Source organism: Pseudonaja textilis, chromosome 5, assembly GCF_049901715.1.
Source record: "Pseudonaja textilis isolate UNSWEBS1 chromosome 5, rPseTex1.2, whole genome shotgun sequence".
NCBI lineage: Eukaryota > Metazoa > Chordata > Lepidosauria > Squamata > Elapidae > Pseudonaja > Pseudonaja textilis.
In genome coordinates, this window is record NC_141994.1 from 27,207,876 (window position 1) to 27,234,851 (window position 26,976).

The 26,976-nt window shown below is 41.4% G+C and overlaps 1 protein-coding gene across 1 annotated transcript in view; it reads left to right on the top strand.

The window, feature by feature from the left end:
• Window positions 1–26,976, top strand: part of LMNTD1 (lamin tail domain containing 1) — a 50,068-nt gene that overhangs the window by 4,092 nt on the left and 19,000 nt on the right. Inside the window, exons 2-5 of the mRNA XM_087934399.1 lie at window positions 16,973–17,088; window positions 20,396–20,607; window positions 24,099–24,297; window positions 25,119–25,302. Of these exons, the coding sequence (XP_087790525.1) occupies window positions 17,081–17,088; window positions 20,396–20,607; window positions 24,099–24,297; window positions 25,119–25,302 (603 nt within the window). The 5' untranslated portion in view covers window positions 16,973–17,080. The remainder of the gene's footprint in view (window positions 1–16,972; window positions 17,089–20,395; window positions 20,608–24,098; window positions 24,298–25,118; window positions 25,303–26,976) is intronic.

The following is a 26,976-nucleotide window of genomic DNA, read 5'->3' on the forward strand; positions in this document are numbered from 1 at the left end:
AGTTGGAATTGGATTTTTTGCTTTATTTTTAGATCAGCCTGTTGGTTGGTGCTGATTATTGGCCTCTTTGCAAAGAGATATTGATAGAAGTAAGCAAATAATTACAATGAGTGACATTGATTATATGAGGCAATCCTCTTCAGGTTCATAAAGAGTTCATTTATACATAGATTATAAAGTGAGGAAATGAAATTAAGTGGTGGAAAGTATTTGTAGCTTGGGTGGTTGATGTTGGCGGTGGGTTTGTTCTCCAAGCTTGTTGTTTAGCCTCTGAATGTTTCATCACCAGGCTAGGTAACATCACCAGAAGAACTTCAGTTGAAACATCTTAGTCCAGTTCTCTTCTGCTTTTATAGGTCTTAGGAGGTCAGTAGCTCAAATGACCAGCTGGTCATGCCATGTGAGGGCCATCCAATGGTGATGTCACCCTGGTTGGTCATGTGATGGACTGGTCACACCACGTGAGAGTCATCTGGTGATGAGGTCACCCTGTTTGGAGGTCATGTGAGTCAACTGGTGGTCGACACTGTCATTGGTTGGATATTCGATTGATCCAACTTCTTACAAACTTGTAGCTGGTTGCAGATTGATATGCTTGTTAATTGACCCATTTGTTGAATGCCAGATTTTGATAAAACTAAGTCTTCATGCCTAAATTAAATATGTGTTATGGGATCTGGCTGGGTTTTCTAGAGCAGGGAGAAGTCAAAATGGCAGCTGGGATCTTGTGATCACAAACTATTCCTTTTTTATGTGCATTAAATGTGTCACACACATTGAAAGAGACCAAAACTTTAATCATGGAATTGTGGGTGCTGTTGTGATATTTTCATGTCCTCTAACACTCCAGGCTATTGCTCCATTTCCTCCATTTTATTTATTTATTTATTTATTTATTTATTTATTTATTTATTTATTTGTCAAGCAATTATAAGATAACAGGTATAAGTATAAACATAGTTATGAATACATGAAATGAATACATATAAGAAAAAAACAGTAGGACAGGGACAGTAGGCATGTTGGTGCGCTTATGCGCGCCCCCTACAGGCGTCTTAGGAAAGGGGTGAAGTCAATAGTAGACAGTCTAAGGTTAAAGTTTTGGGGGTTTGGGGAAGAAACCACAGTCAGGTAGAGTATTCCAGACATTGACCACTCTGTTGCTGAAGTCGTATTTCCTACAATCAAGTTTGGTGCGGTTTATCTTGAGTTTGTATCTATTATGTGTTCTTGTATTGTTATGCTTGAAGCTGAAGTATTCATTGACAGGTAGGACATTGCAATATATAATTTTATGTATTTTGCTCCGTATTGCTCCATTTCCTGATATTTGTTCTGCCGAGCTGCAAAAAAGAACTTGGAAAATATTTGGAAATGCATGATGGTTATCCTCTTGCAAATCTACCATCTTCTTGAAACATTGCTCATTTAACCGCTCAGTTTAAAAATAATAATAATGAGGAAAACAATTGGCAATCAGGGGCTGAGAGAGAGTTTACTGAGGCAAGGTTTTTTATACATCCTCATTTTCTGTTTGAATGCTTGGATAATGGAATCTAATAAAGTATCGGACTATCTTTGAGCTGCAACACAAAAGCTCCAAACTAACATTCTGAGATATCATATGGGACATTTCTTTTTTGCATTCGTTTCTTTTCTCTGCATCCGGCATCCAGAGGTTATAGAGAGTCACTCGGTTAATTTCATCTCTGAGAGACCTTCAAACTTGAAAGAAGATGTTGCAGCCATTAAAAGACATTGGAAATTGGATATCTACAGTGGTGGTATTCTACCGGTTCAGCCTGGTTTGAGCGAACCGGTAGTAAAAGAATGTTACCATTCAGTGGAACCAGTAGGAAAAAAAAACAGCAACCGGTTCGTCTGAACCGGTATTTCTTTTTTTCCTCCCAACGATAAGCTGTTCCATCAATCAGCTGTGCCAAGATTCCCCTCGCTGACTTACTGCTTTGTCCAGGAGGCTTCCCTGAGGCCCAGGAAGCGAAAAAATAGACCGCCGGGGAGGGGGGGGTGCTGCAAAAAAAAAAAAAAAGAAGCCATATCCACCCAGTCACATGGCCACACCCACCCAGCCATGCCCACTTAGCCCCGCCCACAGAACCAGTATAAAAATGTTTGCATCTCACCCCTGGATATTTACTATCTGTATACAGATAGTCCTAGACATTAGGTTGTTAAATGAGACAGTTGTTAACTGAGTTTTGCCCCAAGTTGTAAAATCAGGCAAACCTCACTTAACAAATGCTTCATAAATTTTGGGCTCGATTGTGACCATAAGTGAAGGATTTCCTGTGTTCAAAAGAGGCAGCAATATTTGTTACCACGGCAAAAATTCTGTTACGTTGCAAAAACATTTTCTGTGGTTCTTGTTACAATAGTGAATTCATCGGGAAACTGGTAACTGTTGATAAGTATAACTTATAGGGTTTTTTCCTGTTTTTTCCCCCTTTTCAGATGCCCTTTTATTTTATTTTTATTTTTTTAGTAGCACAGTGGCCTAAAGGTGGAGGTGTTTCCTCACAATCAGGAAGCTGTGAGTTCAATCCAAGGTGGAGGCAGATTTCTCTCTCTGGGCACACTGAGAATATATCTGCAAACAAAACTCCGCATTGGTGACAGGAAGGGCATCCAGCCAGTAAACCCTCAGCTCCAGTCAGTTGCCCAAGACTCCACCCTGCAAGGCATTACGGGGTCATTAAAAGAGGATGATTAAAAGATAATGATGCCCTTTTATTTTATTCTTTTAAATTATCTTCAAGATTAATGATTGTTTTGTTAAAAAGTAATAAAGATTATATTGATGAGGAAATAAAACAAACAAAAGGAGAACCAGGAGCAGATTTAAATAACTTATTGATTTGAAATAACCAGCCAGAATTTTGATTCTTGGCTCCTGAATGATATATTATTTTTAAGGTGATATCATGAGGTTGAGGGATGTCTTTGTAACGATCAATAAAGCAAGTCAAGTCATCCAAATGGAAACAGGCATTAGAATGAGGAAAGAATGAGATAGAAACAGCTAGGAAAAAACTGCCAGATTCAATGGTTGTGTCACCTTTTCCTCTCAACCGGTTCTTAATGGGAATTTAAATCCATATGGACTTCATAATTTGATTTATTTTATGAATGAGTGATTGAGTGACAACAGTAGTCCACTCCGCCCTGGTTTCTGTCCAACATTCTCAATGACAAATCAGGTGCTGAAAAGATAAAAATTCTAAATTCCATCAGGAACGATGTTTCTATATCTATACTTACTGTTCTTTTTTAAAAAAAAAACATATTCCCATCCAATCTTTATCCTGGATTGACAGTTGGTTATGGGTCCTCTTCTGCTAGAATAGAATAGAATAGAATAGAATAGAATAGAATAGAATAGAATAGAATAGAATAGAATAGGACAAAGAATAGAATAGAATAGAATAGAATAGAATAGAATAGAATAGAATAGAATAGAATAGAATAGAAACATAACAGAATAGAGAACAGAACAGAACAGAATAGAATAATGGAATGGAATAAAATTGAAAATAGGAATAGAATAGAATAGAATAGAATAGAATAGAATAGAATAGAATAGAATAGAATAGAATAGAACAAAAAGTGGAATGGAATGGAATATAGAATGGAACAGAATAGAATTCAGAATAGAATTCAGAACAGAACAGAACAGAATAGCCAGATTCACTGAACAATCGGCTTCCTAACTTAACAGCTGCAGTGATCCACTTAATAATTGTGGCAAGGAAGGCCCTAAAATCGGATGAAACCTACCAATTGTCTTGCTTAGCAAACAAACTTTTGGCCTCCATTTTGCTCATTAAGTCGAGGACTACATATAATGGGAAAATCTCTGTTTGGAGACCTCCACTGAAAAAGTGTTCCTTAGATATGATATCAAACTGCTTGTTTATTTAAACCCCTGATCAAAGCCAAGAAGGAAAAGATTAAAGTACAGGCTTCCCTATAAAGAGGCAATTATAATGCTTCAGCCTGACATGAGATACTGCTAAACTTTGATTTTTTTATTTCTTCCTATCTGTCATAGGCCTCTTTCCATCTAATCTTTGACAGCTAAATAGAAGTTGTATCTCTTTCTGATGGTTAGAAGATTTTCTTAATTCTTAAAGCAGGGTCGTCTAAGGGAGGGCTCCTGAAAGCAGGCTGGCAGCTGTAGCTGGGTCAGGGAAAGCTTCCCGCCGACGGAAGAGAACAGTTGTAGGTCGGGGTTGAATCTCGGAGTCCTTGGTGCTCTCTGAGCTTGGTGGTTTTCTGGCAGATGTTTCATGAGCTGATTAGGTAACATCTTCAGTAGTAGAAGAGAATGAGGTTTCTGGAGAGGAGGAGGAGGAGGAGGAGGAGGAGGAGGAGGAGGAGGAGGAGGAGGAGGAGGAGGAGGAGGAGAAGAGAAGGAAGATAAGGATGAGGAAGAGGAGGAAGAAGAAGAGGAGGAGGAAGAAGAAGAGGAGGAGGAGGAAGAAGAGGTGGTGGAGGAGGAGGAGGAAAAACAACTCTGTTATGTACAATGACTTTGCAGTTCCTTGTTCCAGTTGCCATGACATAACTACTAGACACAACTACTAGAGTTAGAAGAACACAAGCATAACTTTAGATATCTTATTTTTTTCCACCTAACTTTCACTTCCCCGTCGGTTCCGCTTCAAAAACCAGGGCAAATCGGATCTCACAGGTGTCCATTTTCTAATTATCCTTTTGCACCGACAAGGGGCATTTTCTATCATTGGACAGAAATACCAATTCTTCGATCTGCTGCCAACCGAGCTGATTACAAACTCTCAGACAAATGTTACTTGCCAACTCCCGAGAAGATCATTGTAAGCTTCTCCGTTCGTTACTCCTACTAGCAAACTCAAACAATGTTTCAGGTGGAAATAAAAATAGAACATTGCTAGAAGACAGAATCCAGCAATCTAGAGAAGTCTGATGTCCAATATCAACCTATGGATTTGAAATTGGAGAGTTGCTCCTATGACAATTTCCAGATTATTGAGCTAATATTGCAAGAAATCATTCGTAAAGAACACATCGTTCTTGTGCTTGTAATAGTAGATTGTCTTCAGATATGGGACCTCTTAAGATTTTTTAAAATTTTACATCAGTTTCCTCCCTCCTGCTGCTGTTCTGCCGTTCCAGATTTTTTTGGCACAATTAGGCATAACAGAAAATTGGCAGCCAACAATATTTCCCTTTGATATTTTGGGTTCAAAGCACAGCTGGATAGTTGTGCCTCAAACCTTTGATGCCATGCACTTCTCTCTGATCATCCAATCAAATAATTATTCTGTTTTCTTCCAGATTTGCCCAGTCAATTCCATTGTAAATAGCAGGGGAGTATCAAAGTTGTGGACTGTTTTGGTTGGAACATTCTGATCATGGAAGCAATTCCAGATGGCTTTGGGAATGTTTCAACCACCCCAACCTGTTTTTTTTTCCCCGTCCAACCACCTGTAGCTAGAGGGTGTGTTTCCTCTATTTATTTATATTTTCTTTGCAGAGTGGAGGCTTAAAAAGGGTTGAGCAATTGGAGGCCTAGCAAGTTTGCCTTTGTGGCTAACATTAACTTCCATTTTAAATGCAGAGGTTGTGTGTTCAGGATGCTGTCACTTTTATTGCTTCGCAACTTGCCAACAGATGGGGAGGGGGAGAAGGAAGGGAGAGATTGGAATATGCATTCCAGATGATAACAGGAAACTGTACCCTGGGAACCAAGGACACTTCAGCAGGCATCTGCCAGAGTCATGGATATTTTCCCATAACAACAATTGGACAATGTGACCCACACTAATGGGAGGAGGGAGGATTTTATACCTTAATTATATTGAATTGCCCAGGAATTAGCCAGAGGTAGTTTTGCTTTCGTTCTGTGCTGAAATGATATACTCAATCAAGTTTTGCATCAAGAGATTGGATCATCTCAACAGACTTTGCTTGCTTGGGTTTATCAGTCAGAACCTTGACATTGTCCTTGACTTATGACAGTTCATTTAGAGACTGTCTGAAGTTACAACAGCACTGAAAAAATGTGATTTAGGATTCACACTTGTGACCATCGCAACATCCCCGTAGTCACGTGATCAAAATTCAGCCGCTTGGCAACTGTCTCACATTCATGACCATTGCAGTGTCCCGTCCTGGGGTCACATGATCCACTTTTGTGACCTTTTGATGAGAAAAGTCAACCAGGAGGCCAGATTTACTTAACAACCGGGTTACTAACTACACAATTGCAGAGATTCACTGAACAACTGGGGTAAGAAAGGTCCTAACATGGGGCTTAAACTCATTTAACAAATGTCTCGCTTAGCATCAGAAATTTGGGGCTCAATTGTGGTCATAAATCGAAGTGTACTTCACATCAGGTAAGAGCCTTGTGATGGGTCTTGTGATGGGTCAGGAGTGGGTCATGTCAGATATGTCAGGGTTCCAGTGATTGCCCTAATTAAATTATGAGCCTCAAGCCAAGTTTCAAAAGAATCCAAAAGATTTATTGGGAGCAACATACTGGCATTAACCCATAAGAAGCCAACTCTGAGACATGTAATTTACTATCACCTATGATCCTGTTTTCCCCAACCCCCACTGGGTGTGTCATAAATCAGATTCTCCAATGTGTCATCAATCACGCTCTCCAATGAAGGATTTTCACAGGCAGAAGATCCAGTAGCCTAAGCTGCAATCTCTACAAGATAAGCATGGAATGTGCTTCTGGCTTTCATCTACCACACTGCTCCCTCAGGCCTTTCCCAACCCTCCTTCCTAGGAATGATTTACGAGTTGACATGGTAAAGGTATTGTGATGGGTCTTGTGATATGACCTCCCCATCACAAGACCCATCACACTTGATGTGACCCACACCTGACCCATCCCAAGACCCACTGACCACAAGCCCTTATAAACAGAAGAACATGATCTCCCCTAAACTCGGGCCAAGATGTTACCGAGCCTGGTAACGAAATGTTCATAAACCAACCCACAAGCTCAGAGAATGAACTTCCACTCTCATGTTCTGACCCAGCTCCCCAAACACGGCAAACCCTCTGAAGTTAAATCAATGATTCCTGTATTAGGAACGCTGTCAGCCCCAGCAAAATGTTTATCTCTCACTGCAGGGTAACAAGTCTGTCTGGTAGAGAGATGAATAGTTGTCTGCCACACCTATTCATCTCCACCCCCTGCCTTTTATCCCCAGAGCAGGGGTGGGATTCTACCAGTTCGCACCTATTCACTAGAACCGGTTGTTAACATTCTAAGCTGGGAGAACCGGTTGTTAGAAGAAATTACTGGCCTAATCCTGTAAAGAAGGCAGGAAGGAAACATTCTGGTGTTGCTTACAGAAACTGCCTCTCCGTTAACCCTTATTACATTCTTGGCAGGACTAGACTTCCTGTCTCAGGAACGTCTCTGGAGGTTTTTTCCCCTCCTTTTCTAGTACTTTGCTTGTGTGGAGGGACCATCCAAAGTTACAATGTCACTGAAAAAAAGTGACTTATGACCATTTTTCACACTTACGACTTTTGCAGCATCCCCACAGTCATGAGAGGCCAGGCAAGGAGATGCATGCCTCAATGTGAGTGATATTGAGTTGGCAACGCCCAGCCAATAACATGACCACCAAGCCACACCCACCAACCAAGCCACGCCCACAGAACTGGTTGTTAAAAAATTTGAATCCCACCCCTGCCCCACAGCTAGGGTGGGGCTTCGCTAGCAGCGGTGGCTCTTCTGTCCCGAGGACCGGCCCATAGATTTCCACTGCTCTCCTCTCCTCTGCCTTCTGCACATCCACACATCAGACACTGGACTCAGCTGTTCCTCCTCTTCCTCATCAGCCACCACCAGATTTGGGGGCTGTTGACTCTCCCTCTGAGGGCTGATGGATGGCACAGGCTCTGCCTCTCTCTCTCTTTCTATTTCTGCCAGCTCCATTCCCTCTCCATCCCTCGGAGCTCTCAGGTTGCCTTGATGCTGGCCCTCACTCCCACGCTGCCTCCTCCGCCACTGATTTGGCTGGTGGAGGGGCCAGTGGCCAACAGGCCACAACATCTCAGTTCTTCTGTGCTTTCACTGGAGCTATTTCCTGAGGATTGAATTTGATGAGTGCGAGGGTGTTAAGTGTCCTCTTTTGTTCACTAAAAGCAGCAGGTATATAAATCACAGAAACAGGGGGGTGGAAAATCCAACCAGGGACTTGCATTTAGCTAATGGGCTGTGAAAGCTTTGCAGGGCTCAAGAAATCCTTCTCTTTCCATTTTCATTCACTCCAAAAATAAATGTTTGGGGTTGCAGATTAATACAGGTGAGAGCCCCAGTGTTGCTCTTAGCCCTGTTGTTACATGAAGTCTGCAAGCAAAGAAACAATCAGCAAAAAATTGATGAAGGGCAATCAATTCATTAGCTTGCGGGAAGCCAAGGTGAGATCAGAAATGGCGACCGCATAAACCCCAGGTTGCAGCAGCCTTTTTAAACACATAACACAACATTTGAGCCAAGCACTCAAATTTTGATCAGGTATTGCAAAGGAGGCTGTGAGAGCGAATCAGGAAATTATCCATGATTTTGTAACCCTGTGGATTTCATTCAGTTACTCTGAATATTGTTCTGAACAAGGCTTATTAAGACACTAATAAACACATGTTAGTCCCCAAACCCTTTTTTCTTTATTTCAAAGGCTATAAATTGTAGTCATTCATAGCCTGTAATGAGTCTCAAACAGTTTGTAAATAGTCCCATAGAAGTCTGCCAAAGTCCTTCAGGATAAGGCTGATAAGCACACACCTTTATCTTCCTTGAAATGCTGCCAATGACTAAATTTCCAATTAGTTGTAAAGGCCAAACAGAGAACAAATTCAACACGGAGCTTCAGGTTTCAAACTGACCAGTACGAACAAAGTTGCTTCCTGCAAAGGTTCCTGTCCCTTTGCTCCACCTTTATGTCTTATGGGAGGGGCCAATCACCTCCAAGCCTTACTCCTGAGTCCAGGACTGGGCCATGTTCCTCCCCATTGTCCAATTCTACTGCCAGCTCTGCAGGCCACCAGCAGACCACAACGTGTATTTTTCAAATCCCAAACCAATTGTTTCCAAAATGTATGTCACTAAGCGAGACATTTGTGGAATGTCTCGCTTAGTGGAACGACTTGCCTCCAGAAATTGTGGGTGCTCCACCTCTGAAGATTTAGACTTCAGTTTCCTATGTATCTCTACCATGGGCTGTAATTCTACAGAGAATAAAATAGCATTTTCTTTCTCCTTCCCCCATCTTTTCCATTTCTCTGGTCATGAATAAACACAATCCTTTTCCAGGCTTCTTCCTGATATTCAAAGTGCAATGCATTATTTAAATCAAATTAAAACATTGTGGATGGGAGAAATGCTTGGAAATTGTTCATAACGTTAACATCATGTTTAATTTTAATGTGAGGTGGTTGCAGTTAGAAAACCCTTCAAAATGTTAAAAAGCTAATGTCAATAGCAAGTGCGAGGATCCAAGACCAATAATATACTGGTGTCTTTTAGCTACCCAAGTGAAAAGAAAGAAGAAGAAGAAAACTTCAAAAATCTTAATCACATAATGGGCCAAACGCAGCTAAAATTAGCTATGACCTCAGTGAAAGGAAATGAGATTTATAAGTTGGCAATTGTTCCACAACTTACACAGGGACTTTGTGTTGCATTACAGTATGAGTCAGGGGAAAAAACAGATATAACATATCAAAATCATCTGGCCTTATTGGTTTGATTGTGGGGTAACCTGTATAGATTTATCTATTCTTTCTTTTTTTCTTATGTTGCCAGAAATCTTGATACGTTCTATTGTTTCAATACTCATAAAATCAATACCCTGGTTTTACAACATACGATTAAAGGTGATTCATGTACTATCAATTAGATTGCTTAGAGAATTAAGGAGAGACAAAAGGAGGAAAAAAGTATTCTTATCAATATGAACTTCACTTTATAGGATATCCCGACGGCAACCAGAAAATTATTTGGCTTTTTCATCCAAAGTTGAATAAAACACTGAAAAAAGAACCATTAAAACTCATGTTAAAGAATCTGTTCTATATCAGAGGTTTCAATTTTAAGCTGATTTCTTAAGTTTTCATTATATTGTTACTTGCATATGTGTGTGTCTCTCTTTCCCTGTGTGTATTTGCTAATTAATGTTGGGTAGAAGGACCAGCCTAGAGAGCTGTCATTGTCCAGAAATTGACATATGCGTAGCCATTTTATTTAGTCTTATTATATATTCCTTTTCTTTCTTTCTCTTTGCTGGTTATGGGAGGAAGGGTTTCGGGCTTGCCACATTCATAAAATGGGATGAGTGGAGATAGAGAGAGTTGTTTAGGCTAGGTGGTTCTTCTTCCCGTGGGAATGAAAGCTGACCCTACTGAGACCTGGAGGTGGAGATTGATGATACCAGGAAATGTTAGTTTACTTCTGTTGGGGAATGTGACTTTTGGGGGCTGTTTTTAATCTCCAATATTATGTGGTGTAATTCCAGGTTGTGTCAGATCCGAAATTATAACAGACTTTGCCAATTTGATGCTTTCCTAAATAAAATAAATTGTTTTGGAAGGTAGACTTTGCTCATTTCATCACTTGGAAACCTGGTAGCTCTCCTATGTCCCTGGCACATGACCTGTTTTGTGCCAACCACAAAGGAAAACAGGTTGTCCGTGGAGTGTGGACAAGAAAGCATCAAGATGGTGACCACAGTGGAGCAACCAAATCTTTCCTTTTGTGTTTGTGTGCTCAGTATGCATGCACACACACACAACCACATCATGGACAACCAGAGAGGGGAGAAGACAACCCAGCTCCAAAGCACAATTGTGGTCTCTAAATGGAGAGCTTTTGCTTCCTGAAACAACTAGAGATCTTGCATCACTTCTTCCCTCTCTAAGTCCTCTAGACTGGATATCAGAGGAATAATTTGGGGTTCCAACTCAAGCCAGAACAAATCAAAATGAAATCCAGACAGCACCAGAGAGCAGGACAAGAAGCAATAGTTGGAAACTAACCAAGATGAGAAGCAACCTAGAACTAAGGAGAAACTTCCTGACACTAAGGACAATTAACCAGGGGAACTGCTTGCCTCCAGAAGTTGTAGATGCTCCATCACAGGAGGATTTTAAGAAGAGACTGGACATCCACTTGTCTGAAATGCTTGAGCAGGGGGTTGGACTAGAAGACCTCCAAGGTCCCTTCCAGCTCTATTCTAATTCTGATTTCTTAGTGAAGCCAATCTCCATTTTTACCTTTCTGGAATCTGGCCAAACAGAAGTTTGTGCCTTTGTATCTTGCAATCCTAAATTTTACTGTGTAGTATCACCTCCTAAGTCGAAAGGACTTCCATGTGGCCGATTGGCAAAGCTATTTTAAAGAAAATTAACCTTATAAAAAAAATTGTTGTTGCTTTCACACTGATTGTGATCTATATACAGATGGGAGGTTGTACAACTTGCTTCGTGGTATAACTGGAACAATCTGGAACTGAATGCACTCACCGTAAAAATGGTGGTAGACTTTAGGAGAAACCCTCCCATATCACCACCTCTTCTAGACAACACAGTGTCAACAGTAGAGACCTTCAACTTTCTAGACTCTATCATATCACAAAATGGACACCTAACATCAAAAACATCATCAAAAAAGCACAACAAAGAATATTCTTTCTGCACCAACTCAGACAGCTCAAACTGCCCAAGGAGCTGCTGATCCAGTTCTACAGAGGAACTATTGAATCTGTCATCTGCACCTCTATAACTGTCTGGTTTGGTTCTGCAACCCAACAGGACAGACACAGACTTCAGAGAGTAATTAGGACTGCAGAAAAAACCAATTACCACCAACCTCGCTTCAGTCAAGAACCTGTATCCTGCATGAGTCGAAAGAGGGCTGGGAAAATATCTACAGACCCCTCACATCCCGGATATAAACTGTTTCAACTCCTTCCCTCAAAACGACGCTATAGAACCCTGCACACCAGAACAACTAGACACAAGGGGAGTTTTTTCCCCACATGCCATCACGCTGCTAAACAAATAATCCCCTCAACACTGTCCAACTGTTTACTAAGTCTGCACTACTATTACTATTAATCTTCTCATCACCCCCTTATCACCCATCCCCTCCTACTTGTGACTGTATGACTATAACTTTGTCATTTGTATCCTTACGATTTATATTGGCTGTTTCCTAGTATGATTGGATTGCTTATTGTACCCTGTGACTATTAAGTGTTGTATCTGATTATTCTTGACTCTTGATGCAGGTATCTTTTCTTTTATGTACACTGAGAGCATTTGCACCAAGACAAATTCCTGGTGTGTCCAATCACACTTGGCCAAGAAAGAATTCTATTCTATTCTATTCTATTCTATTCTATTCTATTCTATTCTATTCTATTCTATTCTATTCTATCCTATCCTATCCTATCCTATTCTGTATTGCTTGTTTCCTGTGATCCAGAGTGATTCATTTCTCTATAGCTGCAATTGGTTTTTTTTAAAGCTATTTGCATTCTGTGTTTTTATGGTGCTCAGTGCTGTCCTTGTCTTGGTAACCTGCAGAAGATTACTTCCTGACAACAAAACACGCATGAAAAGAGTTACTCTTATTTTCATGCATTTCTCTCCCTTCCATTTGTTTTATGTCTTAAAGAACTGAGTCCCTGAGATGCAGCTTCCCTGAAAGCTATCAAATTCCAGGCAAGAATACCACCCACCAACTTTAGGGAGCAAAAAATAAATAAATTATCAAACAATATGCCAAAAACATTTGACGCACCCTTGAAAGATATTTGCAGCCTCGGTACACGCTCCATTTGGTTGATGGCCAAGGAAAACATTATTTTTTTATCCATTGTTGTAGCTGTTATTTGAATGTTTTCAATTTTCCGTAGTAGAGAGAGCACCACTCCATCCAAAACGAAGAAGCTTCTCAAATTATATGACAATATTTCTTCCATAATCTGGAATTTGAGACAGCTATTCCTGTTTGATTATTCTGTGCATCATCTAAGAATGCAAAAGCTTTCTTATATGGGTTGAGGTGGTTTTGGTCCACACGTTACAAAAAAAGATGTTGAGACTTTGGGAAAAGTGCAGAGAAGAGCAACTGAGATGATTAAAGACCTGGAGACAAAAACATACGAAGGACGGCTGCAGGATTTGAATTTGAATCTTAGAGAAAAGAATGATAACAGTCTTCCAGTATTTGAGGGGCTGCCACAAAGAGGAGCGGGGGGGGGGGGGGCAACTTATTTTCCAAAGTACCAGAGGGCAAAGACCAGAAACAATGGATGGAAACTCATCAAGGAGAGAAGCAACCTGGAACTAAGGAGAAATTTCCTAACAGGGAGGACAATTAACCAGCGGAACTGCTTGCCACCAGAGGTTGTGGCTGCTCCATCACTGGAGGCTTTTAAGAAGAGACTGGACAACCATTTGTCTGAAATGGTCTAGGGTTTCCTGCTTGAGCAGGGGGTGCAGAGAAGAGCAACCAGGATGATTATGGGATGTTTGGAGGATAAAACAAATGAAGAACGGTTACAGGAACCAGGCATGGCTAGTCCGGTGAAAAGAAGGACCAGGGGAGATGTGAAAGAAGTCTTCCAATGTTTGAGGGGCTGTCACAGAGAGGAGGAAGGGGACAAGCTATTTTCCAAAGCACCCAAAGGCCAGATAAGGAATAATGGATGGAAACTGAACAAGGAGAGATTCAACTGGAAATAATGATTATGCTGTTATCATTCCTTCCTTCCTTTCCTTCCTTTCCTTTCTTTCCTTCCTTTCCTTCCTTTCCTTCCTTTCCTTCCTTCCCCTCCTTTCTTCCTTCCTTATCTTCCTTTCCTTCCTTCCTTTCTTCCTTTCTTCCTTCCTTCCTTTCCTTCCTTCCTTCCTTCCTTCCTTCCTTCCTTCCTTCCTTCTTTCCTTCCTTCCTTCCTTTCCTTTCCTTTCCTTTCCTTTCCTTTCCTTTCCTTTCCTTTCCTTTCCTTTCCTTTCCTTTCCTTTCCTTTCCTTTCCTTTCCTTCCTTCCTTCCTTTCCTTTCTTCCTTCCTTCCTTCCTTCCTTCCTTCCTTCCTTCCTTCCTTCCTTCCTTCCTTCCTTCCTTCCTTCCTTCCTTCCTTTTCTTCCTTCCTCCCTTCCTCCCTCCCTTCCTTTCCTTACTTCCTTCCTTCTCCATCACTGGAGTCTTTTAAGAAGAGACTGGACCTGTCTGAAATGGTTTAAGGTCTCCTGCTTGAGAAGGGGGTTGGACTAGAAGACCTCCAAGGTCCCTTTCAACTCTGTTGTTCTATGTTCTATGTCATCGTTCATCATCATGTTATTGGAGAATAAACATCATCATCAGGATTTTGCAAAAGCTGGCCCCATGTGTGCGCGAAAAAAATGGATGTCATGGTACTAGCCTTGGACATACTCTCCTCCTTAGTTAATCATGATGGGTGTTCACGCATACATATTTACCTCTTAACTCATGTTAACACAATGCAATTGCTATGTTAACATCCTCAGCGATGCCCAAACATTTTTTTTAAATAAAACCTGTATTATAACATGATCGTGCAGTTCACATAACATGCCGAAATTATAAACTATCCAAGCCCTTTCAATCTAACCTAGTTGGTTGTGTGAACCCAGAACAAAACAAATGACTTCCTAGTCATTATTACAGAATTGTGCCTCGAAATTAGAGCAGTGTTTCTCGACTTTACAAAGTTTAAGATGCAGAAACTTCAACATCCAGCGTGAGAAGAAATCCATAATCTTAGAAAGTTAGAAGCTGTCCTATACTCTCCTCTGTGCATAGGAATTCACATTCAAGCATCTTAGACAGGTGGTTGTCTGACTTCTGCTTGAATAGACATAGTTTTTGTGAAGCCAGGCACACTGAGAAGATTAATGAGTCCCTCAGAAGCAATTAACCTTTTAAAAAAAAACCTTAAAGCACATGTGTCTTTGCAGCCACACTGCACGGTAAACCCAGCATTGATCACCATGCCAATTGAATGTTGAGTTATTGGTATAAGGTAAATTATTGGTGAAAGAATGGTAGAAGAGTTTTATTTCTCCCAAAAAATGGATACTGTGGTGCATGCATAATAGGGTAGAGCTATACCTATGGTTCAAAGGTGGACTATTATTGCAATTTTTTTCAGATAGGTAGATGATAGATAGATAGATAGATAGATAGATAGATAGATAGATAGATAGATAGATAGACAGACAGATGATTGATAGATAGACAAATGATAGATAGATGATAGCTAGACAGATGATAGATAGATAGATAGATAGATAGACAGATGATTGATAGATAGACAAATGATAGATGATAGATAGATAGATAGATAGATAGATAGATAGATAGATAGATAGATAGATAGATAGATAGATGATGATAGATAGATAGATAGATAGATAGATAGATAGATAGATAGACAGATAGATAGTAGATCATAGATAGATCATAGATGATAGATGATAGATAGATAGATAGATAGATAGATAGATAGATAGATAGATAATAGATAGATGATAGATATGATATACAAATGAAAGATGAGATAGATTATAGATAGATGATAGGGATAGACAGATGGTAGATAGAAAGATGGACAGAGAGACAGACAGATGATACAGATAAAGATGATAGATGATAGATTAGAGAGAGAGAGAGAGAGAGATAGAAATGTAGAAGTTGTTTGACAGAAATTAGAATATTTTTTTAAAATTGCATTTGTCAATCACTTACAAGATAATAGGTATAAGAATAAACATGAGTAAGAATACAGGAAATAGGTTCGAATAAATGGGGATAATAGGACAGGGACAGTAGGCACGATGGTGTACTTACGCACGTCCCTATATATATATATCCAAATATTGGTGGAGAACTGCCACAGAAGAGTGCATTTGTGAAGTTGTTTGTGTCTCACAACTCAGCCAGACATTGCTCTACCATAATAAAAAAGAATCAACAGCACAGCTTGCCCCATGAATTAAACAACCATTCTTGTGCGAAACAAGCATCCTGATCAGGACACATAATATCAGCATGGCAGGGAGTTAGCGCTTTCTGAAATCCTGTTTAAGCCACTCCTGAGCCTGGGAAGCGAGTGAGGAAAAAGGTCTGTGACCCCCATTCACAGGTTATAACTTATTGGAAATGTAATGCGTGGTTTCTTGTAGACAATAGCTGGGCAGTTTGACAGTAGTTGAGAAGAAATAGGAGTTCTCCCAGTTGTGTGAACAGCGCAGCCTTCCTGCCATCTGAACCACTGAAGAAAAGTTTTCCCCAAGGGGGTGCCCGTGGGGAGAGAGATGAAGAAAGTCAAGATGGCAGCTGAAATGATCACGTGATCGAAACTTGGGGCTCCTTGGCGATGTTGCAAGAATAATATTTAGAGAATATGTGCAGCTCTAGGCTCCTTAGTGCTCTCTGAGCTTGGGGGGAGGGGTTGTGTTTGAAGACATTTCATGACCCAGCTTAGTAACATTATCAGCGCTAGAAGAGAGTGGGGTTTGTGAGGAGGAGGAGGAGGAGGAGCAGGAGGAAGAACAGGGGCAGGAGGAAGAGGAAGAGGAGGAGGAGGAAGAGGAGGAGGAGGAGGAGGAGAAGAAGAAGAAGAAGAAGAAGAAGAAGAAGAAGAAGAAGAAGAAGAAGAAGAAGTAGTAGTAGTAGTGGTGGTGGAGGAGGAGGAGAAGGAGGAAGGGGAAAGGGAAGGGGAGGATTGTGGGGCCCTTAGTACTCTCTGAGGTTGGTGGGTTTTCTCACAGACATTTCATGACCCTACTAAGTAACATCATCAGCATTAGAAGAGATTGGGGTTTGTGGGGAGGAGGAGGAGGGATTGTGGGGCTCTTAGTGCTCTCTGAGCTTGGTGGATTTTCTCTGCCCTTTTTCATTTTATTTTTTAAGGAAATACAAGACCATGTTCTGTCCAAGTTAAAAGCTGTGGAAGCTATTCAGGAAAAGAATACTTCTCTGCAAGAGGAAATCACTTCTCTGAGAAATACACTTGGATATATGAAAGGGTAGGTTATTCATTTCACTTGAAACTCTCCACTTACTTGCTACGTTAGGTAACCTTGGTTTCCCTGCGTAACAATAGCATAGCATCTGTAGACATAAGCAGCAAGTACGATGGATTAGGCAAAAAAACACTGAGTTATTTTCCACGTTCCATAATTGGAAAATTAACAGCTGCTAAGTAGAGCAGGGTAAAGCTTTTAGACTCCTTGGGATCCTCAGATAGTCCTCAACTTACAACAGTTCATTTAGTGACCATTTGAAGTTACAATAGCCCTGAAAAAAGAGCCTTATGACTATTTTTCCACACACAATAGGTCATTCTAGCAGTTTCATAGAGCTGTGAGAGTTGGACCATCAGAAAGGCTGAACACTCCCTGCTCTTCTCCTTCTTTCTCCCCTCTCCTCCTCCTCCTCTTCTTCTTCTTCCTCTTCTTCTTCTTCCTCCTCCTCCTCCTCTCCTGCCCATTTCTCCTGCTGCTGTTCTTCTTCCTCCCCCCCTCCTCCTCTCTTCTTCTTCTTCTTCCTCCTCCTCCTCCTCCTCCTTCCACTCTTCCTCCTCCCTCTTCCTCCTCCTCTCCTGCCCATTTCTCCTGCTGCTGCTCTTCTTCTTCCTCCCCCCTCCTCCTCTTCTTCTTCTTCTTCTTCTTCCTCCTCCTCCTCCCACTTCCTCCTCCTCTCCTGCCCCTATTCCCCCTCCTGCTCGTCTTCTTCTTCCTCCTCCTCCTCCTCCTCCTCCAACTCTTCCTCCTCCCTCTTCTTCCCTCCTCTCCTGCCCATTTCTCCTGCTGCTGTTCTTCTTCCTCCTCTTCCTCTTCTTCTTCCTCCTTCTCTCTTCCTCCTCCTCCTCCTCCTCCCACTTCCTCCTCCTCTCCTGCCCCTATTCCCCTCCTGCTCATCTTCTTCTTCCTCCTCCTCCTCCTCCTCCTCCTCCTCCTCCTCCTCCTCCCTCTTCTTCCTCTTCTTCCTCTTCCTCACCATTCTTCCTCCTCCTCCTCCTCCTCCTCCCCCTCCTCCTCTTTTTCACCTTCAGCTTCTTCTGCTGTTCTGCTTCTTCCTCCTCCTCTTCTCTTTCTCCTCCTTCTCCTTCCCCTTCCCTTCCTCCTTCTCCTTCTCCTGCTCTTCCTCTTCCTCTTTTATCCCTTGTCAAGGGATCTATATATGTCGATGCTTACATAACATGTTTAAAAATGCTAAACATCTCCCAAGGAAAAAGTGACTTCAAATGCACATGGATGACATCTCTGTCAGCCTCGGCAGGATGGAGACCGACAAAAGCCATTCACACATGAACATAAATGTGCAATTTTCTCTCCCACCTGTATAATCATTTCAATTCCTTTCAGGTCTCTGTTAAATAAAATGTTTTCCTCCCAGCCTAGCTTATTGCTTGCTGATGATATGTTTATGTATAAATATAAGCAAAATAGAGCATCTATAAATCTATGCAAACAGCTCACCCATTTGGTTTGTTGCTAACAGCCTCAAGCAAGCCAGGATGAAAAGTGAATGATAGTCGTGCACATCAGAAGGGAAATTTTTTTTTTAAAAAAATATCCACGCAACAACAAAGTACTTTGTCTCTATTTAGTTTAGTTTAGTTTACTTTATTGTCATTGCACCTCCTACCGCGAAATGAAATGCCACCTTCAAGGTTGAAGCATTCTTAGCATGGTTCCAGCTACAAAAGATGAATGTCAGGGTAGTTATCCCCATTTAAATCATGAGTGTCTAGCTTGATTTTCAGAGCTTAAAGAAGATTTAGTAGGAGAAGACATGCCGGTGCTGCCTGCGTGTAGCCGATTCATTGTCACCCTTGACCCTGGTTTTCCCCTCACCCCCTGGGTGTATCATAATTCATATTCTCCAATGGGACACATCCATAGCCCAGAGTCACCAATCATGTTTTCCAGTTAGATCTCTGCATGGCAGAAACTTCAGTCACCTAGTTACTATCTTTGAAAACATTAATGGAATGCATTTTCAGTTTTGCAAGCTGCCACACTGCTGCCCCCCCCCCCCTTTCTGTTGGCAACTCTAAAAAGACCATAAAATATTTTATTTTATGAGTTGACAATGAGAACTTGGCAATGATAAATCAGAACAGGTAGTCCTCGACTTACAACAGTTCACTTAGTGACCGTGTGATGACCCGGAGTGTAACACAAATGTAACAAAATCCCAAATGTAAATAAATGTTCTTTAATGCCTCCAACTTGGCCCCACTGTTCAATAATTCTCAGTTGGAGATAAAACTTATTCAAAAATAGTCTTCAAAAGAAAGCGATGCAGTCCGAACTTAATGAGCAGATAGAGGTGAAATAAAAAAACTAAAACAAACTACAATGAAGGAATTTCCACAACAGACCAGGATAAGTAATTACCAACTTCAAGGAGATAACAAGGCACAGTCTGTTGGAAGAATGCCAACCAAGATAACTTCAGCCCAAAATAACACATGCTTTGCTTCTGACAATGCTGTGTTGTAACCGTCTCTCTTATATACTATTCCCCCCCCAGCTGCAGCCAATGAAAGGGATCAGGGCCCTTTTCTCTCCCATTAGCCATGTTGTTCCCTTCTCCATTCCTTCCTGCGTGTCCTAGGCCTGGTTCTTCCTCTGACTGCTCAGCCGGCCTGTGCCCTTCCCCAGCCTCCTCCACAACCTCTGGAGCCACACTTCCACTCCCTTAGGACCATTTGGACTTAGGACCATTTTTCACACTTACTACCTTTGCCACCTCCCTATGGTCATGTGATCAAAATTCAGACCCTTGGCAACTGATTCATATTTATGATGGTTGCAGTGTCCCCCGGGGTTAACATCATCCCCTTTTGTGACCTTCGGTGGGGGAGCCAGATTCATTTAACAACTGCATCACTAACTTAACAACTTCAGTGATTCCCTGAACAAACTTGGCCAGAAAAACCATAGAACAGAGCGAAATTCACTGAAACAAATTGCTCACTGAAGAACATAAATGTTGGACTCCATTGCGGTTGTAAGTACAGGTAGTCAAGTCACTGGGATACAGACAGTCCCCAACTTGTGACCGTTTTCTTAGTGACGGTTTGACATTACTATGGACCTTCCCAAAGTGACTTTGTTACTTTCCAGAGTGATGCGGGCACAAGAGAGTAAAGTTTGACTTCCTCTTGAGTGTCATTGAACCTTGTTTTACTCTTGTGCATACCCTCAGCCTGGGAAGATTCCTGTATTATGGGCTTAAGCAAAAAAAGTAGCTAATTGAACTCTTGGTGTACGGATCTGATTTACTCATGTGTGAAGGGTTGGTTTTCAATCCCCATTACAGAACCGAGTCGGGGCTCTATCAGACTGCTGCTCCAGTCCATTTCCAGCATATTTCAGAGTCTGAAACCAGCATCACAACCAAGCCTTCCGAGAAAGTCGTATTTTCCCGATTCACAGAGTCCAGGTCGACAGTCACTCTTCTTCATGGGAGAACTTCATCTAGGATGGTCCGATTCCCTATATCTTCTCTCATGACGGTGGACAAATCTTTAGGTAAGTCCACATTTGGAACCAGGGAGTCAACAGTGGATCCTACCTGTTCCACTACTGGTTCGATGATTGAGCTTCCCAACACCAGCTGAGGCCTGCAACACCAATCAACTGAGAGGATAAAGAAGAGAAAAACACAGGGATGGGTAGGAGGGCCAATCCTGTGCTTTTCTCTTCTTTCTCCTCTTTTTTTTCCTCCTCTCAGCTGATCATCTGAGCCTTTTTTTTACTACAACTTCGGCCGAATTGGTAGCAATTTTTGCTACCGGTTCGGATGAACTGTGCCAAACGGGTAGCATACCACCACTGCAGGGAGTATATTTTAAAAAATGAATTTGGTGTTTTTTTTTAGGCCAGTTGTATTTCAGGTTTTGCCCAGCTGTGTTCCTGGTCAATTCTCATGAACATGAGCTAAAACAATCCAGGCAAACTTGAGGAATTGGACTAAAGAATTAAGGGAAATGTTTTTTAAAAATATTCAGGGGATTAAATACAGATGGAGAGAGTCAGTTTGGTGGCTTGGTTAAGGCATCGAGCTAGAACTTCTTCAAAGACTCCCAACTGCAGAAAAAGGAGTTACTACCAACCTGCCTTCAATTGAGGACTTGCATACTGCACAAGTCAAAAAGAGGGCTGTGACAATATCTACAGACCCCTCACATCTCAGACATAAACTGTTTAAACTCCAAAACGACACTATAGAGCACACCAGAACTACTAGACACAGGGACAGTTTTTTCCCAAACACCATCACTCTGTTAAACAAATAATCCCCTCAACACTGTCAAACTACTTAGTAAGACTGTATTATTATTATTCTCATCCTTCCTATTACCTATCTCTTCCCACTTATGACTATAACTGTGTTGCTTGTATCTTTATGATTTATATTGTTTTCTTTGTTTCTTAGTATGATTTTATTTGTTTCTTAGTATGATTTGATTGCTTATTAGTAACCTAGGACTATCCCTAAGTATTGTATCTTATGATTCTTGATGAATGTATTTTTTTCTTAAGAAAACTGAGAGCTTATGCACCAAAGACAAATTCCTTGTGTGTTCAATCACGCATGGCCAATAGAGAATTCTATTCTATTCTATTCTCTCTCCTCTCTTCTCATTCGCTATTCTATTCTATTCTATTCTCTCTCCTCTCTTCTCATTCACTATTCTATTCTATTCTATTCTATTCTATTCTATTCTATTCTATTCTATTCTACTCTACTCTACTCTACTCTATATTCTACCATCTAGAACATATGTGGAGGTTTTTTTTTAAATTTTTATTTTATTTTGCCTTCAAGTCAGTGTTTAGTCCTGCTGGCCACCAGGACTAATGCAATTCTCTTGGGAAGATTTAGAGAAGTGGTTTCCATTGCCTCCTTCCGAGGGCTGAGAGAGAGCGACTGGCCCAAGGTCACCCAGGTTGGCTTTGTGCTTAAGACAAGACTAGAACTTACTGTCTCCTGGATTTTAGTGTGCTGCATTCACCACTACACCAAACTGGCTCTCTTTTGGGTGTCCTGAAGGTGCTTCCCCCCCGCCCCCCTTTTTTTTCCTTTAAGATGTTTCTCTTCTCCTTCAAGAAGCTTCTTCAGTTCTGCAGAACTGAAGAAGCTTCTTGGAAGAGAAGTGAAACTTCTTCAAGGAAAAAAAAAACAAAGACAGTCCAGTTGCCTTTTGAAAAAGCACCTTTGGGAAAGAGGTGGTATTCATCAGGTTCTGACCAGTTCTAGAGAACTGGTAGCAGAAATTTTGAATAGTTCAGAGAACTGGCCAATCCCACCTCTGACTGGGCCCGCCAACCCCATCTATTCCCTGCCACCCATTGAATCCCAGCTGATTGGCTGGGCCTTCTTTGGTTGCCCTGCACAGGAGAACGCAGCTGGAAAGCAGGTTAGTGGGACGGGGGGGAGTGGGATTTTGCAGTAAACTTCCCCTGCCATGCCCACCAAGCCACACCACACCCACCAAGCCATGCCAACAGAACCAGTAGGGGAAAAAATGTGAATCCCGCCATGGGGACAACCATGACCTGAATGACTGAGTATCTCCATGGACATGTCTCTTCTGGGTGTTGCTTTCTACAAAAATACTTCAACCAATTGTTCTTTGGACAGATCTCCTAATCAATACCCAGACAGATGCAGCCCCCACCCGATTGTTAGTAAAGTATGAATGATGGGAGGGAAAATTAGGACTTCTCTCAGGATATACAGTCATAGGGCCTCCTGTAGGTGGGAAAAGTTTGGGAAAGTCTTTAATGGCTCCTGGTTGAAAATCCATTATCCAGACGTTCAGGGGAACAGCTATTTCCCTATTACCCACTGAAGGTAATGAATCAGAAGGTCACTAGGAAAACATTCGCTTTACTAGCTGTGCCTCTGTTTCATGGCCATAACTTTTAAAAGATGCTCAGAAAATGCATTGCAAGTTGGCAGCAAAGGGAAGAGAAGATTGAGCCATTTCCCCTCACCCCTGTAATTATTTCAAAAAAGTTACTTTCCCTTTTATTTTATTTTTAAATAGTTGTTTTAACCCCTGAGCCTTCATTCATTCACTCACTCAATTCATTTACTAATTCATTCATTCATTCACTCACTCATTCATTCATTCACATTCATTCACTCATTCATTCATTCACTCACTCACTCACTCACTCATTCATTCACTCATTCATTCACTCATCCATTCACTCACTCACTCATTCATTCACATTCATTCACTCACTCATTCATTTATTCATTCATTCATTCATTCACTCACTCATTCACTCACTCATTCATTCACTCACATTCACTCACTCACTCATTCATTCATTCACATTCATTCACTCATTCATTCACTCACTCACTCACTCACTCATTCACTCATCCATTCACTCACTCACTCACTCATTCACTCATTCATTCACACTCATTCACTCAATCATTCATTCATTCATTCATTCACATTCATTCACTCATTCACTCACTCACTCACTCATTCACTCATTCATTCACTCACTCACTCACTCATTCACTCACTCATTCACTCATTCATTCACCCACTCATTCACTCATTCATTCACTCACTCATTCATTCATTCACATTCATTCACTCATTCATTCACTCATTCATTCATTCACACGTTCATTCATTCATTCACTCATCCATTCACTCACTCACTCACTCACTCACTCACTCACTCACTCACTCATTCATTCACATTCATTCACTCATTCACTCATTCATTCAGAATAACAGAGTTGGAAGGGACCTTGGAGGTCTTCTAGTCAAGCCCCCTGCTCAAGCAGGAGACCCTATAGCATTCCAGACAAATGGCTGTCCAACCTCTTCTTAAAACCTTCCAGTGATGAAGCAGCCACAACTTCTGGTGGCAAGCAATTCCTCTGATTAATTGTTCTCACTGCTAGGAAGTTTCTCCTTAGTTCTAGGTTGGATCTCTCCTTGATGAGTTTCCATTCATTTCTTCATTCATTCACTTTGATTTAGCTGCTCCCAGCACCAACAGCTCTCTACCACAAAAACAGTACCTTTCTTGCTCTGACACCTTTGATAAAGAAGAACTCGGAAAAGGTCAGGACTATATGAGAACATTGTTTGGTGACACTAAGAAGATCAGTAATGAACTGAAGGAGAAAGCAGGACGGTCCCGAATTCCAGCTGAGTACTACAGTTCGTCATCATCCAGGTAGTTGTGGAATACCGTTCTTGTTTCAAAAAAAACAACAACCCTAAGTAAAACCATTTAGATTTGGTGGTTGAGTGGATTTTGCTTTTCTATAGTTATATAGATAATCTCAGTGAGATTAGGATTAGGGTTAGGGTCACCTCACAATCAGGAGGCTGTGAGTTTGATCCTAGGTAACAGCAGGTATATTCTATAAGAATTCTACAATAAAGAATTCTATCTATATTTCTCTCTTTGGGCGCAATGAGTAATTGTCTGCTGTGAACACTGCATTGGTGTCAGGAAGGGTATCCATCCAGTAAACACTCAACTCCATTCAGTCATCCCAACTCCATCACAGTGCAAGGGATTAACAGGGTCATTAAAGAAAGAAAGATGGATGGATGGATGGATGGATAGATAGATAGATAGATAGATAGATAGATAGATAGATAGATAGAGAAAGAAAGAAAGAAAGAAAGAAAGAAAGAAAGAAAGAAAGAAAGAAAGAAAGAAGGAAGGAAGGAAGGAAGGAAGGAAAGAAAGAAAGAAAGAAAGAAAGAAAGAAAGAAAGAAAGAAAGAAAGAAAGAAAGAAAGAAAGAAAGATGACAGACAGATTTAGAAAGAAAGAAAGAAAGAAAGAAGATGATAGATAGATAGATAGATAGATAGATAGATAGATAGATAGATAGATAGAGATAGATAATATTATCAGAGATGATAGAAAAATGACAGAAAGAGAGAGGTATATGGAGACAGACAGACAAGAGAGAGAAAGAGAGAGAGAATCCCCAATATGGCTGGGTTGTCTAACCAAGTTTTGTTCCTTTTTTAAAAATAGTGTTGGGAATCTTAAAATTACTGACGTTCATTTTAGTGGCCATTATGTGAAAATAATCAATAATTCCTCTGATAAAGAAGAAAGCATTGGAGATTATACGCTTCAGCAGAATATGAATGGCCACCCAACAGCCATTTTTAGATTCCCCCCCAACATCCGAATGAAGCCAAACTCCTGTGTGACGGTGAGTGAAATATGAAAACAAAGGGTTCATTATACAGTACTACCGGAATGCAAACTTGTCTGCTCAGTAGAATGGAATATTAAGTATGTTGTCAAGTTGTGGCAGCATCCATGTTTTTCTTCCTTCCCGTCTTCCTTCAGGGAGTCCAAAAAATTAAGGCAGTGGCCACAACTGCACAATCCCACTCTCTAGTGTGATCATCAATCTCCTTCCTTCCCTCACACCATGCTCATAAAAACGGGTGCACTGTTTAGAAAGTGCTCAGAATGAAGCATTATAGCTATTTCGATGAAGTTTCTCAATCAGCCAAGAAGGATCTGGAAGGATCTGGAAGTTGAGTCAATTCAACTGGACTTATTTTCTTGTTGTTGCCTGTTATTGGGTCATTAACACACAACAATAATATTAAGAGTTGGCACATTCCAACAACTCTCTACCTACTCATCCATCTGGTTCAGTTCCAAGCTGTCATGCCCTTGTTGGAGTCTGAATCTGAGGAGGAAGATGAACAGCTGATAGGGATCGGGAGTGTGGCTCTGTTGGCTGTGGAGGAAACTGGGGAAGGGCAAAGTCCAGCTGGGCAGAGCAGGGGAGAGGTAGAACAAGGGAGAGGTAGAACAAGGGAGAGGGAGTTTAGAGGAAGACCCAGGCCCACCTCCTCTTCATCCTAGGCCATGCAGGGAGGAACGGAGAAGGGAGCAATGTGGGTTGTGTGGCTTACGGGGGAGGAAAGGGCCCTGTGTCCCTTCATTAGCCACAGCTGGGAATGAAAGTTTAAAAAAGATGCAAGCTGAGTGCAGGAGCTGCTGGGAGCAAATGTGACTTTATCCTGTGTTCTCATGGCTCATCTGTGCTCCTGGTGTCTTCCCAACCGTGTGAGTTTTCCCATGCCTTCAAGCCTGAGATTCTTGCTTTTGCCCTGCCAAACTAATTAAGTAACAGTTTGTGTTGCTCATGTTTTGGACTTAATTTTCTGCAGTCAAAGGCTCTTCCTGGGAGAATTTTTCTCCAGCCAGAAGGTAACCAGGACATTGGGGGCAAAGTTGGAGCTAATAAAGGGACTCTTATTGCTTATCTGACTGTGTTGTCTTTGTGCCATGCCCCTTTGGGTCATTACACAAGCTGGGCAAAAGGAAATGGTGACAAAATGGAGGCTGGGGGCTGATTGGAAAGAAGGTCCATTTATTGATGGACAGGACCACATGTTTGTGGTTCTGGTGCAGCTGACCCCATGGAGTTGAGTGTGGGAGTTTTTTATACCTTCTCTTGGACTTTGCACTTGAGCTTCCTGTTCCTGTGCAAGAGCATGTATTCTATTGGCTGTTGTAGAGGTTATGTAGGGGTCATAGCTGGCTTTATAGATTGGCTGAGCTCCCAGGTTTGGTTGAAGTTCGGACTTCTGAGATGACGCAGTGAAGGGGCTTGTGTTCTGAAAGGGTGTTGGGCAATTCCTATGATGGCTTAATCATGACTTTGTGCTGGTTTGGCTCTGGAGTGAGGGCTAATCCTATCAGCTCTGCCTTTGTTCAAACTTCGCTGCAGGGAATTTCAAAACATCCTGCCTTGAATGGATTTCTGCCTGCAGTGTTTGCTTTGCCTATGCATAGAGCTATCTATCTCTTAAGTGCTGACATCTGCTGAGGGCTATTAGGGAAGATGGGGGCTGCTTTCTCC